Source organism: Symphalangus syndactylus, chromosome 15 (assembly GCF_028878055.3).
Source record: "Symphalangus syndactylus isolate Jambi chromosome 15, NHGRI_mSymSyn1-v2.1_pri, whole genome shotgun sequence".
NCBI classification, from domain to species: Eukaryota; Metazoa; Chordata; class Mammalia; order Primates; family Hylobatidae; genus Symphalangus; species Symphalangus syndactylus.
Genome location: NC_072437.2, coordinates 74865618 through 74880000, shown reverse-complemented (window position 1 = coordinate 74880000; position 14383 = coordinate 74865618). Strand labels below are relative to the sequence as shown.

General features: G+C 48.5%; 1 protein-coding gene and 1 long non-coding RNA gene across 3 annotated transcripts in view; one reads left to right on the top strand and one right to left on the bottom strand.

The window, feature by feature from the left end:
• LOC129463914 (tubulin alpha-3 chain) overlaps window positions 1–2378 on the bottom strand; it is an 8121-nt gene extending 5743 nt beyond the window's left edge. The window contains exons 1-2 of the mRNA XM_055244638.2: window positions 2280–2378; window positions 1–59 (exon numbers count right to left, since the gene is read on the bottom strand). The exon at window positions 1–59 is cut by the window's left edge and continues 164 nt beyond it. Of these exons, the coding sequence (XP_055100613.1) occupies window positions 1–59; window positions 2280–2282 (62 nt within the window). The 5' untranslated portion in view covers window positions 2283–2378. The remainder of the gene's footprint in view (window positions 60–2279) is intronic.
• A 190-nt stretch (window positions 2379–2568) lies between these two features.
• On the top strand, window positions 2569–8724 carry LOC134732563 (uncharacterized). Of its 2 annotated transcripts, none has more exons than XR_010115876.1 (3): window positions 2569–2677; window positions 6009–6126; window positions 8356–8724. It is a non-coding gene; the product is annotated as an uncharacterized lncRNA (long non-coding RNA). The 2 variants fall into 2 exon arrangements; XR_010115875.1 differs by lacking the exon at window positions 8356–8724 and adding an exon at window positions 6477–6579 and having other exon boundaries at window positions 2616–2677.
• The last annotated feature ends 5659 nt before the right edge of the window (window positions 8725–14383 follow it).

Sequence of the window (14383 nt, the reverse complement as noted above, 5' to 3'; positions counted from 1 at the left end):
CAGCAGGCATTGCCGATCTGGACACCAGCCTGCCCCACGTGGATAGAGATACACTCGCGCTGTGAACCAGAAGGTAAATGTAGACCCATTCATTTCAAGGTAACTTGAAGCTATATGGCATGCAAGATATTCTAATTTAATATTTGCATAGCGCTTCAGTATCTGGTGCTTTCACAATTGATATTTCCTAGGAGGGTTAGGTGACTGACCCCTTTATCCCTGTTAAAACTTACTTGCTCTAAATCATCCTAGCTACTAAGTTCCAGAGGTAGCCCTAGAACCTAATGTTTGCCACTACACAAAAGTTAGATTATTTAAAAATTTGGAAGCCATGTAATGTCAATAATCAACTCCACATTATAGCCAGTCACAGTAATGCTCTGAAGAATACACAGCAGTTTTTGATTATGTCCTGATCAAAGGATAAGGTAATTGGGTTGGGTAAGGAAATAGACAGTGGGTCCCAGGTCACTGTGGTCCAAGCCCAGGTGTTCAGTATGTATCCTCTCTCTGCCCGCCCCCACCCCCCCACCCGCCGATCTACCCTCCATCATTCACCACCTGCTCTGTGCTCCCAGAGGCTGACTCATGAGGACAGCATCAGAGGCCTTCCTTGTCCTCTGGCTTCATGCTGGTTAGGTCAATGACAGGCAGCACCAGGAGACCAAGAGGCTGGAGGAGAGTGGCGTCAGGGTACTCTTCCCTTGGCCCCTTCCTGCTCAACTTTCATGGATGATCCAATCCCTCCATCAAGGCCACACTTTTGGCAGGTGGCCCTCTTCATAAAGTTGCCCTCTCAATTTTTTTGTAAGCACTCCCTCCCCTCCACCCCCTGAAGCGTAGGAGTATAATGGCTCCCAGATGTCATCAGTGCTGGGACACTGCACTGTCCTTTGGTGGTTTCTTTAAGCCCTGCCAAGCCGGGTGTGGTGGCTCATGCCTGTAATTACAGCACTTTGGGAGGCTGAGCTGAGATCGCTTGGGACCAGCTTGAGACCAGCCTGGGCAACTATGAAAAATTTTTTGTTTTTTTTTTTTCTTTTGAAACAGAGTCTCACTCTGTCGCCCAGGCTGGAGTGCAGTGGCACAATCTCAGCTCACGGCAGCCTCTGCCTCCCGGGTTCAAGCAATTCTCTTGCCTCAGCCTCCCAAGTAGCTGGGACTACAGGCCACTATGCCCAGCTAATTTTTTGTATTTTTAGTAGAGATGGGGTTTCACCGTGTTAGCCAGGATGGTCTTGATCTCCTGACCTTGTGATATGCCCGCCTCAGCCTCCCAAAGTGCTGGGATTACGGGCATGAGCCACAGCGCCCGGCCAAAAAATTTAAACATTAGCCAGGTGCGGCAGTGCACACCTGTAGTCCCAGCTACTCAGGAGGCTGAGGCAGGAGGATTGCTGGAGCCCAGGGGTTCAAGGCTGCAGCGAGCTGTGATCATGCAACTGTGCTCCAGCCTGGGCAACAGAGCTGTTATTGAGCCGTCTCAAAAAAAAAAAAAAAAAAAGATACTTGACAAACCACAGCCACGGCTATTCAGACTTGGGACTTGGAAATCTATTCTTTATGTGAATGCGTTGGTTTTCTTTTGTTTGTTTTTTGTTTTTTTGAGGCCAGATCTCTCTCTGTCGCACAAGCTGGAGTGCAGTGGCACCATCATGACTCACTGCGGCCTCCAAGTCCTGGGCTCAGCTGACCCTCCCACCTCAGCCTCCCGAGTAGCTGGAACCACAGATCCACGCCTCCACCCCGGGAATTTTTCTATTTTTAGTAGAGAAGGGCTTTCACCATATTGGCCAGGCTGGTGCGGAGCCCCTGACCTCAGGGGATTCCCCGCTTCCACCTACTGTCTGAGCTTTAATTCCTGATCTGACCAATGTCCACAGCCCCAGCCTGATGAGCAAGGCTCCTGCGGGTCCTCAGTGGTTTCCAGCAGGACAGAGACATTTGGAGACCGGAAAGCGGGAGCAGCGCCCTTCTGTCTTCAGGAGGCGACACCACTGTTTGCTCTCTGGGGGACAGGGCACGGTCAATGCTCCCTATCCACTGACTCAAGGCCGGCAGCTTAGTCTAAAACAAAAGCTGCCGTCCCTGCCCTGGAGCCCGCAGACCCAGTAGACGATCCCGTGTTCTCGTGTCCCACCCTGAGCCCCACGTCCTTCTCTGGCCTCCTCTCTGCACCCCGGCCCGCAACAGCATCCCTCTGTCCAGCCACCTCAGGAGGCCAACTTCGTCCACCCTCCAGCCTGGGCGTCTGCGGGGTGGGAGTGACCTGGCCTTACCATGCTGAGCTCCTCCGCTGCCGCAGCCCAACGCTACTACTTTACCTCAACCGCCGCTGCAGCTGTGCACGCCCAACTACAGCCTCCCGCCGCCCGCTGTCTGGGATTGGCCTGCTGGTGACAGGCCACCATTGGTCCAGAGCTCCTGGGAGGAGGGCCAAGGCTCGGATCCTAGTTTCAATTGGCCGTTGTGCAACCCACGTAGTAGGGACGCCCTCTGATTGGATGCAGGATTGGCGGGAAGTCAGCGGGCTCAGACAGGGCCCTCTGATTGGATGCAGGACTGGCAGGAAGGCAGTGGGGTCAGAGGACAGTGCGTGGCCTGAGACGTTTCCGGGGGTCTTCTGACTGGGGTTGGAGCATCTACTGCCTCTTTGTGGGTGGAGGAACGTTGCTTTGTAAGTAAGCTCCCAGCCTTGCAGTGGCTTGACCACGAACTTGTGCAGCTGCCTCCTCCCCAGTTGCCCCAGGCCGGTTCCTCTGGAGGTGCCTTATTCAGATCTTTGCAAACATGGCCACCTTTGAGAGGCCTTTGCGGCATCCACCCAAGTCACAGCAGCACGGCAATCACCCCACCTTCCCACCCAGCACCCAGGAAGTGGCGGGATTCGATCACTTTTGTGATCTAAAAGGAAAAAGTGAGTGGGTTTCAGTGGCTCACGTCTGTAATCCCATCACTTCGGAGGCAGAGGCGGGCAGATCACCTGAAGTCAGGAGTTCGAGACCAACCTGGCCAACATGGTGAAATCCTGTCTCTACGAAAAATACAAAAACTATCCGGGTATGGTGGGCGCGCCTGTAATCCCAGCTTCTCGGGAGGCTGAGGCAGGGGAATTGCTTGAACCCGGGAGGTGGAGGTTTCAGTGAGCCGAGATTGCACTGCAGCCTGGGCGAGACTCCGTCTTAAAAAAAAAAAAAAAAAAAAGGAAGAAGCAGAGGTAAAATTAATATAAGTGGAGAGGTTGGGCCGGGCGCAGTGGCTCAGGCCTATAATTCCAGTGCTTTGGGGGGCCTCTGCCGGAGGATTGCTTGAGGTCAGGAGTTTGCAACCAGCCTGGGCAACGTGGTGAGACCCGTCCTGCCCCCGTTTCTACTAAAAATAAAAAATAAATAAAATTAGCTGGGCATGGTGATGGGTGCCTGTAATCCCAGCTACTTGGGAGGCTGAGGCACAAGAATCGTTTGAATCCGGGAGGTAGAGGTTGCTGTGAGCCGAGATTGTGTCACTGCACTCCAGCCTGGGTGACAGAGGGAGACTCTGTCTCAAAAAAAAAATACAGTTTATTTGGGTCAAGTTTGAGAACTGCAACCCTGGAGATAGAAGTTGCCTTGATATACACTCTAATTAGCAGCAATTGCAAATGGGTTTTTAAAGGAAAAGAAGGGGCAGTTTCTGAAGAATTTTACAAATAGAGACAGAGTCTTGTTGTGTTGCCCAGCCTGGTCTTGAAGTCCTGGCCTGAAGGGAGCCTCCCACCTTGGCTGGCCTGGCCAGAGGAATGTGTATTAAAATAACATAAGCTATTTATTGGCTCTGTGTTGTCTTTTGTATCACAAATTCTAGTAACAGGAAGATAAAGCTAGTCAGGAACAAAATGCCTTTACACAGCTGCTGGGGCATGGGTATGAGGTGTGTGACTGAAGTCCCATATTCCTGTCTCTCTGGGCCTGATACATTCTGCACACCTCGCATAACTCAAAGTGCTTTAAACACTTCTCTTTTTTTTAGTGAGAGGGAGTGGGTTTACGGCCACCAGGAAAGGGGAAGGCACAGCCCTGTCCTGGGAAGAGCAGAGTAGGGACACAATACCCATTTTGGAGGAGTCTGGAACAGTCACCTGATTCTTCCTTGTTTATTTATTGTTTATTTATTTATTTATTTTTTGGACACTGGTTCTCACCATGTTGACCAAGCTGAACTCAAAACCCCTGGGCTCAAGTGATCCCCATGCCTCAGGCTTCCTTGTAGGCTGGGACTACAGGCATGTAATTCTTCCCAGTTTGATTCTTCCATTTCTAAAGATCATCTTAAGAGTGTGTATTCAGTTCTGAGAAAAGGCCTGGAGGAGACATGCTGGCTTACCCCCAGCTCATCACCAGGATGCAGCACCCCATCATGGCATCTTCCTAGAGGGTGGCCAAGCAGGCCCTTAACTTGCCGTTCTGAGAGGAGAGCAGAGAGAGGGAGCTCTCCCAGTGGGATGGGACTCATGAGGTCCAGGAGTTGAGACTTTTCTTTGGGCTTTGGGGACCTCTGAACAGTGCGATCAGGTCTGCCCTTAGAAGGATGTTTTGGCACAAGGAGGAGGGGCAGGGAGGGAGTTCTGTGGAGAACCAGGGAAACCAGAGGAGGCCTCTGGCGCCCTGCCTCTTCTCCCCAGAAGGGTGAATCCTTCCATCTTAGTTGGCTCTAGGTGCCCTAAAAAAATACCATCGACTGAGTAGCTTAAACAACAGAGTTTTATTTTCTCACAGTTCTGGAGGCTAAAAGTCCCAGAGGCCTCTTGTCCTGGCTTTCACACAGCCACCTTCTCACCATGTCCTCCCACAGGGTGGGGAAAGGCAGCACTCAAGCTCCCTGGTCTCTTAGAAGGACACGAATCCTTTTGGACCAGGGCCCACCCTTATGACCTCACATAATCTTCATCATCATTTCCTTATAGGCCCCGTCCCCAAATACAGTCACATTGGGGATTGGAGCTTCACTGTCTAATAATGGGGGGACACAGTTCAGTCCACAGCCCTCCCCTTCCTCAGGGCTCCAACCACACCATGCACAGAACTCAGCTGTAGCTCATATCACCCGGTGCTCTTCAGTACAGTCACGCGTCCCTCAGAGGCTGGAATACGTTCTCAGAAAGCCATCATCAGGCAATTTCGCTGATGTGAGAACATCATAGAGTGCTGGGCGCGGTGGCTCACGCTTGTAATCCCAGCACTTTGGGAGGCCGAGGCGGGCGGATCACGAGGTCAGGAGATCGAGACCATGGTGAAACCCCGTCTCTGCTAAAAATACAAAAAATTAGCCGGGCGTGGTGGCGAGCGCCTGTAGTCCCAGCTACTTGGAGAGGCTGAGGCAGGAGAATGGCGTGAACCCGGGAGGCGGAGCTTGCAGTGAGCCGAGATTACGCCACTGCACTCCAGCCTGGGCGACAGAGGGAGACTCCGTCTCAAAAAAAAAAAAAAAAAAAAAAAAAAGACCAACCTAGATGGAGCAGCCTACTGCACACCTAGGCCACATGGTACAGTGTATTGCCGCTCAGCTACAGACCTATACAGTAAGGATTTGTGTATCTAAACATAGAAAAGCTACATGAAAAATAATGGTATTATAATCTTATGGGGCCACTGTTGTATATGCTGTTTGCTGTTGTCTGAAACATCATTATATGCCACATGACTGCAATATTTATTTTTCTGACTATAAAAGTATCACATATTCCCAGTAGAGAGTGTGGAAAATTAACAACAAAATATTTATTCTACTGTAAATAACAAAAGAAAAATTGAGTCTTGGACGTGCCCATTTTTACTTTAAGTTATGATTCCATAACTGACTTGTAGTAAACAGTATTTCTCGCCCTTAAGTATTGCTGCCTTGTGTATTTTATTTAGTATACAGTACTAAAAAACAGTGTCGTCAATTATTAAATCCTTGCAGTAAGTCAGCTAACAAAGTTTACATATAGTCACTACACAGGAGCACAAATTATTTCCTCTTTTGCTCAGATTCAAACAGGCTTGAGTGACAACTTGAGGACAAGGACACTTTGCCAAGATTTTACACAGCAGCTGGTGGGGCCAGAGAGGCAGCATGGTGCAGCAGGAGAATGAAGACCTGCACAAGGTAGGTGGCTCGGTTCTGGGTGAGAAAGGCTTATGAGACTTTGCAGAGTTTTGTAAGGTTGAGTTCATACAGATGTTTAAAGACCTCCTTGGGACTCCTGCTCATGGACTGTCCCTGCTGCATGCAGGACACCAGGGCCAAGCCTGGTTCTAGGGACCAGCTGGTTGCTGCATAGCTTGTGTCAGCTGGCTGAGCTTGGCTCCCAGTCATGGCTGCCTACTAGCGCCCTGCCTGCAGCAGACACCCACTTCACAATCATCTGCCATCTCCAGTTCAACCCCACAAAGTAAGCAGCAACTCCTCCACCCCTGCCAATTTTGAATGAGGAACTATGTCTGTGTTATCTGCAGTGACACGCTGTGCCTGACACCAGTGACTCCACCCTCTCTCTCCACCATGCGCCTGCTCTTAGAACGGGCATCTTTGTGATGACAGGGAGCTGCAAAAGAGACCATTTGTTAAAATGCAGGTAATTCCCCCATAACTCCTTCATAAATTTGGTTTTTAGTAAGATATGTGAAACTTTATGTTCAAATGCCAGTATAGTAATAACACAAGTAGGTTCTGTTTTCTAAAATACATTCATTTATACACTTAAGTCCTTGGACCTATAGTCTGTGATCTGTCCTCTAAAATGTGCCAGATTGTAAACCCAAATTGCTTCTTAAGATCATCTGTGGTGTCATTCCCCTGCATGACTCGTCTGGGACTGCAGCGTGGGCTGGGTGGTGTCTCATTGCTTAATGTAGTTACAATAACTCTGAGCCGGGCAGAGAGGCCTGGGGAGGCCTTTCCTCCCCGTGGGGGAGCTGCTCTGTCAGCTTACTCCACATCTCCTCACTTCCAGTCTTAGTCCAGCAGGTGTGACAGTGACTAAACAACCAGATTATTGACCAGATTGGCTGCAGGGAGGTCAGGGTCATCAGTGCAGCAAGTGGTAAGGTTGATGTCAGTGCAGCTGACCTCACAGTAAGTCCCACTGTGGCTCTTCACCCAGGGAGACTTTGATTTAAATCTTTTTCTTCTTTTTTTTTTTTTTTTTTTTTGAGACGGAGTCTCACTCTGTCGCCCAGGCTGGAGTGCAGTGGCGCAATCTCGGCTCACTGCAAGCTCCGCCTCCCGGGTTCACGCCATTCTCCTGCCTCAGCCTCTCCGAGTAGCTGGGACTACAGGCGCCCGCCACCACGCCCGGCTAATTTTTTGTATTCTCAGTAGAGACGGGGTTTCATTGTGGTCTCGACCTCCTGACCTCGTGATCCGCCCGCCTCGGCCTCTCAAAGTGCTGGGATTACAAGCGTAAGCCACCGCGCCCGGCCTAAATCTTTTTCTTCTTAATTTTCTCTTCTTTCTTTCTTTTTTATTTTTTTAAGAGGTCTCACTGTTGTGCCCAGGCACTGGTCTGAAACTCCTGGGCTCAAGTGAACCTCCCACCTCAACCTCCCAAAGTGCTGGGATTATAAGCATGACCCACCATGCCTGGCCCAATTTAAATCTTAAGTACTGTGTGTGTGTGTGTGTGTGTGTGTGTGTGTGTGTGTCTTTCTATTTCCGCTTATGTTTAAGTAACTAGATTGAGTGTCCAAATGCTTTATTCACCTTTGCAGTTGTGTAGATGCCATCAGGCAGAGGTTGGCGTTACAGAGCCAGCTGTCCTGCTGTAAGCTATTCCATGCAGTTGCAGGGTCTTGCTTGGTGTGGAGTTGGTGCTCAGCACCTGAGCCCAGGTGGTCTTCCCATTGAATGTTTGGCTGGGGTGAGGTGAGCACAGGGCTTTTTCCAAGCAGGGGATTTCTCCGATCTTTGTCTTTAATCTGTAACCAGCATTGGCTGTCACTTGTAACTGTTGTTGTTTTTTTTTTTTTTGGGACGGAGTCTCGCTCTGTCGCCCAGGCTGGAGTGCAGTGGCGCGATCTCGGCTCACTGCAAGCTCCGCCTCCCAGGTTCACGCCATTCTCCTGCCTCAGCCTCTCCGAGTAGCTGGGACTACAGGCGCCCGCCACCACACCCGGCTAATTTTTTTCTATTTTTAGTAGAGACGGGGTTTCACCATGGTCTCGATCTCCTGACCTCGTGATCCGCCCGCCTCGGCCTCCCAAAGTGCTGGGATTACAAGCGTGAGCCACTGTGCCCGGCCTCTTGTAACTCTTTAATATAGTGTAAGATTAAACCTTCCAGGCCTTTGTTAAGCAAACGTAAAACATCTATAATTGTGATTTTTTTTTTTTTCAGCAATTGGTTGAAGCCTCAGAGTTATTGAAATCCCAGGCCAAAGAACTCAAAGACGCCCATCAGCAGCAAAAGCTGGCCCTGCAGGACTTCTTGGAGCTCGGTAAGCTGGTGGCAGAGCTCTGCTCCCAGAAGCAGAAGGTGTAAGACAAGGAGGAGGAGATGGAGGTGGCCATGCAGAAGGTCAACACGATGTGGCCGGAGATCTGAAGATCCAAGAAGCTCAGAAAGAGGAAGCTGTTTAGATGTTTCAGCAATGGTATTGATTGGACTTTTTAAAATGTTTTATTATTATACTTTAAGTTCTGGGGTACATTGTATGACCTTAATAAAACATCTTTGAGGCCGGGCGTAGTGGCCCATGCCTGTAATCTCAGCACTTTGGGAGGCCGAGGTGGGCAGATCACGAGGTCAGGAGATCGAGACCATCCTGGCTAACACGGTGATGTTTAGTAACCCGTCTCTACTAAAAATACAAAAAAAAATTAGCTGGGCCTGGTGGCAGGCACCTGTAGTCCCAGCTACATGGGAGGCTGAGGCAGGAGAATGGTGTGAACCCAGGAGGCAGAGCTTGCAGTGAGCCGAGATCGCGCCACTGCACTCCAGCCTGGGTGACAGAGCGAGACTCCATCTCAAAAAAACAAAAAACAAAAAAAAAAACTTTGAAAACTTGAGATGCATTATGTAAATTACTTTAAAATGGATCTTAAATTTTTGTGAAACCAAGTAAGTTGATCTGCCAAGCATTTATTTTGTTCTCATCCCTCTATATCTATGTGTGAAATTATTAAAAGAGGTTCCGGTGGTACTAAGTTTTTAAAAATTCCCTTCTGGCTGGGCGCGGTGGCTCACGCCTGTGATCCTAGCACTTCGGGAGGCCAAGGTGGGCAGATAGCCAGAGCTCAGGAGTTCAAAACCAGCCTGGGAAACATGGCAAAACACCTTCTCTACTAAAAAATACAAAAAATTAGCCAGGCGTAGTGGCGGGTGCCTGTAGCCTCAGCTACTTGGGAGGCTGAGGCAGGAGAATGGCATGAACCCGGGAGGCAGAGCTCGCAGTGAGCCAAGATCACTCCACTGCACTCCAGCCTGGGCGACAGAGCAAGACTCTGTCAAAAAAAAAAAAAAGATTTTGGGGGACAATTGAGAAGACCTGATTGTATTTTGCAATGTAAGAAGGACATGAGATTTGTGAGGGGAGGGCAAAGGCTGAATGATATTGTTTGGATATTTGTACCCACTGAAATCTCTTGTTGAAATGGAATTCCCAGTGCTGGAGGTGGGGCCTGGTGGGAGGTGTTTTGGTCATGGGGATAGATCCCTCATGGTTTGATGCTGTTCTAAGGCTAGTGAGCGAGTTCTCATGAGATCTGGTTGTTTATAAAGTGTGGCATCTCCCCTGCCACTCTTGCTCCCCCTTTGTCTGCTGCCATGATTGTAAGCTTCCCGAGGCCTCCCCAGAAGCAGATGTTGACACTGTGCTTCCTGTATAGCCTGCAGAACCATGAGCCAATTAACCCGCTTTTCTTATAAGTTATCCAGTCTCGGGTATCTCTTTATATCAATGCAAGAACCATTTAATACATTACATACTACATAGAGATAGAAGCATATGTACTAAAGGTATAAAGAAAAGTATGATGATTATAAACTCTAATTTCATGGTGGTGTTTATCTGTTAGTAGGGAGGTCAATATGCAGCCTGGGACTGGGTACTCACAGGGCTTCCAATGTACTGATAATGTTTTATTTTTTCCACTGGATGGTGGGTGCACAGTAGTTCATTGAATTATTCTGTATGCCTTGTGTACATTTGAAATATTTCACAATATTTCCAAATAAATATTGAATTATTTATAAAATGAAAAGCAAAAAGAAGAAGCAATAAAGGGAACTCTGATTTGGATTTATTGTTGATCTATGAAGATGAATTGTGTAAGAATCTTGGCAGAAAGGAAAATTTCAGAACAGATTCATGGTGCTGAGCATATATACATATACTCTAGACTTTGGGGAAAGAAATTTTAAAAAAGAAAATATGTAAGAGTTACATTGACAGAGACTCAAATTTAAATTATAAGTATTCAAGTCCAAGGGATGTAAAATCCAACCAAGTGGCTGACACACAGCCCTTCTCCAATGCCCCTAACAACTCCTGGGGTTTGTGCAGAGCTTGGATTTTACAGGCCCTCTTCATAAGATGGAAACAGGGCATCACCAAAAAGAAGCAAAACAGAGGCAGGAGCAATAGAGCAAGAAGACTAAACCCAGAATAAGCTGATGCGAGAATACTGGAGCCCACAGAACATCCCTGCAGAGCAGAAAGCCTCCTTAAAGGCCCTGGCACCTGCCTGGGGTGTGAGAAGGTCTGGTGATCTCCAGTAGCTCACAGAGGCTGAGAGCGGTCACCTGGCTCCTGGTGGCCCCCAGGGAGCTCTTCCAGCAGGAGAGAGAGCAGAGTCTTCAAAAGCCCGTCACCAGCCAGCTGGCCTGAGGGACAGCAGTTTCTGAGTGGCTCTCTGCTTTCAGGAACTCAGATCAGAGGGCACGGAAGGACCTCACAGGAGGATCATGCTGCTGTCATCTGGATACCAGGGACCAGGACATGGGCCAGGAAACTGGTGTCTGGCAAGTGTCATTTTGTTTCAAAAAAGGCAAATAAAAAGAATGTCAAAAATTTGATTTTAATTTTTTTGCAGAAGCCTTCCTCCCTTCTTCCTGTCCTTTCTTTTTTCCTCTTCCTTCTTTCCCTTCTTCCGTCCTGTCATCCTTCCTTCTTCCCCTCCTCCTTCCCTTGCATCAGCACTTTCTGTGCCCAGAAAATGACAGCAAGCTGCCATGCACCACTGTGCGAGTCCTCTTGCTCCTTGCATTGTCAGCTGCATTTCCGTATCGTATATCTAGACTCCCAGTTATAGGCCCAGTGCTATTTTTCTTTATTATCTCCAGTGTCTGGCACAGTGCTAGTCATGAAATAACACTTTCCGAATATGTTTGTGGAAGGAAGGAAGGAAAGAAGGAGGCAGGGAGGGAGGAAAGGAAGGAAAGGAAAGGAAGGGAAGGGAGGGGAGGGGAGGGGAGGGGAGGGGAGGGAAGGGAAGAAGAAATAAACTAGGCCCCATCCTGGGCAAAGAGAAGAAGAGCACATGTGGTTTGGATCTGGGAGGTCATGTGTGCTCATTGCAAGCATTCTTGTTTGGCCCCAGCGAACTCTGCTGTAGAATCAGTCAGAGGGACGTGGAGAAGGGTGGGAGCATTCAGCAACCCCTCCTGGGGTTAATGCTGCCTGTGCTCCCTGAAGTTCATGAGGCTATGAATAAAGAATGAGGACCCCCTCTTCCCCACCCTCCCAGCCTTGTGGTGGTGGCTGGGTGTGCAGGGATGGAGGCTGCGTCTTTTGCAAAGTGTCCTCCACCCAAGGGCAAAAACTGCATGGTAAGTCAAAACCTGCAGGGGGGCCTCCCAAGCCATCGGTGCACGTAGCTCCATGCAGTGCGCTGTGAATGTGCCGCCGGATGTGTGCAGGTGCATGCGATGGAATCCATTTGATGCTATGAAGGGTGGTAACATTTGAAAAGGGATGAAGGGGAAGGAGAAGAAACACCTGTGCTCCTTTGTAGGCGAAGAAGCACCCTGCTTCCTTTGTAGGGGTAGTTTCAGAGGAGGCTGCTAAAACTGAAGGTTTAAAGAAGATCCAGGATCTCATTATACCTAAAATGTCCAAAATATAATAATAAATCATACCAAGAACCAGGAGAGTGTCCATTTGAATGACAAAATACAAGAGGCACCAACACAGATGTTGGAATTATCTGACAAGGATTTTAAAGCAGCCTTCATAAAAATGTTACAATGAGCAATTACAAACACTCTTGAAACAGGTGAAAAAGAGAAAATCTCTGCAAAGAAATCAGACACATAAAGAACCAAATGGAAATTTTAGAACTTAAAAATACAGTAACCAAAATAAAAACGCTTAATGGATGGGCTCAACAGAATGAAGGGAACAGAAGAAAGAATCGATGAACTTGAAGACAGAACAATAGGAGTTAGTCTAAACAACAAAAAAGGCTTCGTGGGGTGGCTCACACCTGTAATCCCAGCATTTTGGGAGGCTGGGGTGGGTGGATCACCTGAGGTCAGGAGTTTGAGACCAGCATGGCTAACATGGCGAAACCCTGCCTGTCTCTACTAAAACTATAAAAATTAGCCGGGCATAGCAGCAGGCACCTGTAATCCCAGCTACTCCAGAGGCAGAGGCAGGAGAAACACTTGAACTTGGGAGGCAGAGGTTGCAGTGAGCTGAGATCATGCCATTGCACTCCAGCCTGGGTGACACAGGGAGACTCTATCTCAGAAAAAAAATAATAAATTTTAAAAATGGCAGAAAATAGACCAGGCATGGTGGCTCACGCCTGTAATCCCAGCACTTTGAGAGGCAGAGGTGGGTGGATCACGAGGTCAAGAGGTGGAGACCATCCTGGCCAACATAGTGAAACACCGTCTCTACTAAAAATGCAAAAATTAGCAGGGCATGGTGGCGAGCACCTGTAGTCCCAGCTACTTGGGAGGCTGAGTCAGGAGAATCTCTTGAACCCGGGAGGCAGAGGTTGCAGTGACCTAAGATCATGCCACTGCAATCCAGCCTGTGGCCAGGGATGGTTGGAGGTTAGAGAACACAGTCTCAGGGACCTGTGGCATTGTAACAAGAAATCTAACATTCTCATCGCTGGAATTTGAGAAGGAGCAGGGAGAGTGGGAGCTGAAGAAGTATTTAAAGAAATATAGTTGAAAGTGGTGGCTTACACTTTGGGAGACTGAGGTGGGCAGATCACAAGGTCAAGAGTTCGAGACCAGCCTGGCCAATATGATGAAACCCCTTATCTACTAAAAATACAAAAATTAGCCAGGCATGGTGGTGGGCGCGCCTGTAGTCCCAGCTACTCGGGAGGCTGAGGCAGGAGAATCCCTTGAACCCGGGAGGCGGAGGTTGCAGTGAGCCGAGCTAGCACCCCTGCACTCCAGCCTGGGCAATAGAGTGAGATTCTGTCACACACACACACACACACACAAAAATGCAGCACATTCACATTCATATATATATATATGGCTGAAAATTCCCCAAATTTAGCAAAAGACATAGACCTCCAGATTTAAAAACCTGAGTGAACCACAGACAAAATAAATACAAATAAATCCAAGCCAAGACCCAAAATAAACTTCTGAAAACTAAAGACAAGGAAAAATATCAAAAGTGGTTTGAGAGAAATGACACCCTACTTATAGGGCAAAAACAATTTGAAAGACAGTGGATTTCTAATCAGAAAACATGAGGCCAGAAGGAAGTGGCACATTTCTCAAGTGATGAAAGAATAGAACTACCAGGGCTGGGCACGGTGGCTCATGCCTGTGATCCCAACCCTTTGGGAGGCTCAGGTGGGCAGATCATGAGGTCAGGAGTTTGAGACCAGCCTGACCAACATGGTGAAACCTCATCTGTACTAAAAATACAAAAATTAGCCGGGCATGATGGTGCGTGCCTGTAATCCCAGCTACTTAGGAGGCTGAGGCAGAAGAATCACTTGAACCCAGGAGACAGAGGTTGCAATGAGCTGAGATCGCACCTCTGCACTCCAGCCTGGGTGACAGAACGAGACTCCATCTCAAAAAAAAAAAAAAAAAAAAAAAATAGAACTACCAATGTGTAGCCTGTATCTAATGAAAATACTGTTCAGCAATGAGGGGGAAATAAAGACATTTTCGGACAAAAGAAAACAGAATCGGCCCGGTGCAGTGGCTCATGCCTGTAATCCCAGCACTCTAGGAGGCCAACGTGGGAAGATCACTTGAGCCCAGGAGTTCGAGACCAGCCTGGGAAAGATGGCGAAACCCCTTCTCTACCAAAAAAACAAAAATCAGCCAGGCGTGGCAGCACGCGTCTGTAGTCCCAGCAACTCAGGAGGGTGAGGTGGGAGGTTTCATTGAGCCCAGGAGCTCAAAGCTGCAGAAGGTTGTGATTGTGCCTTGGCAC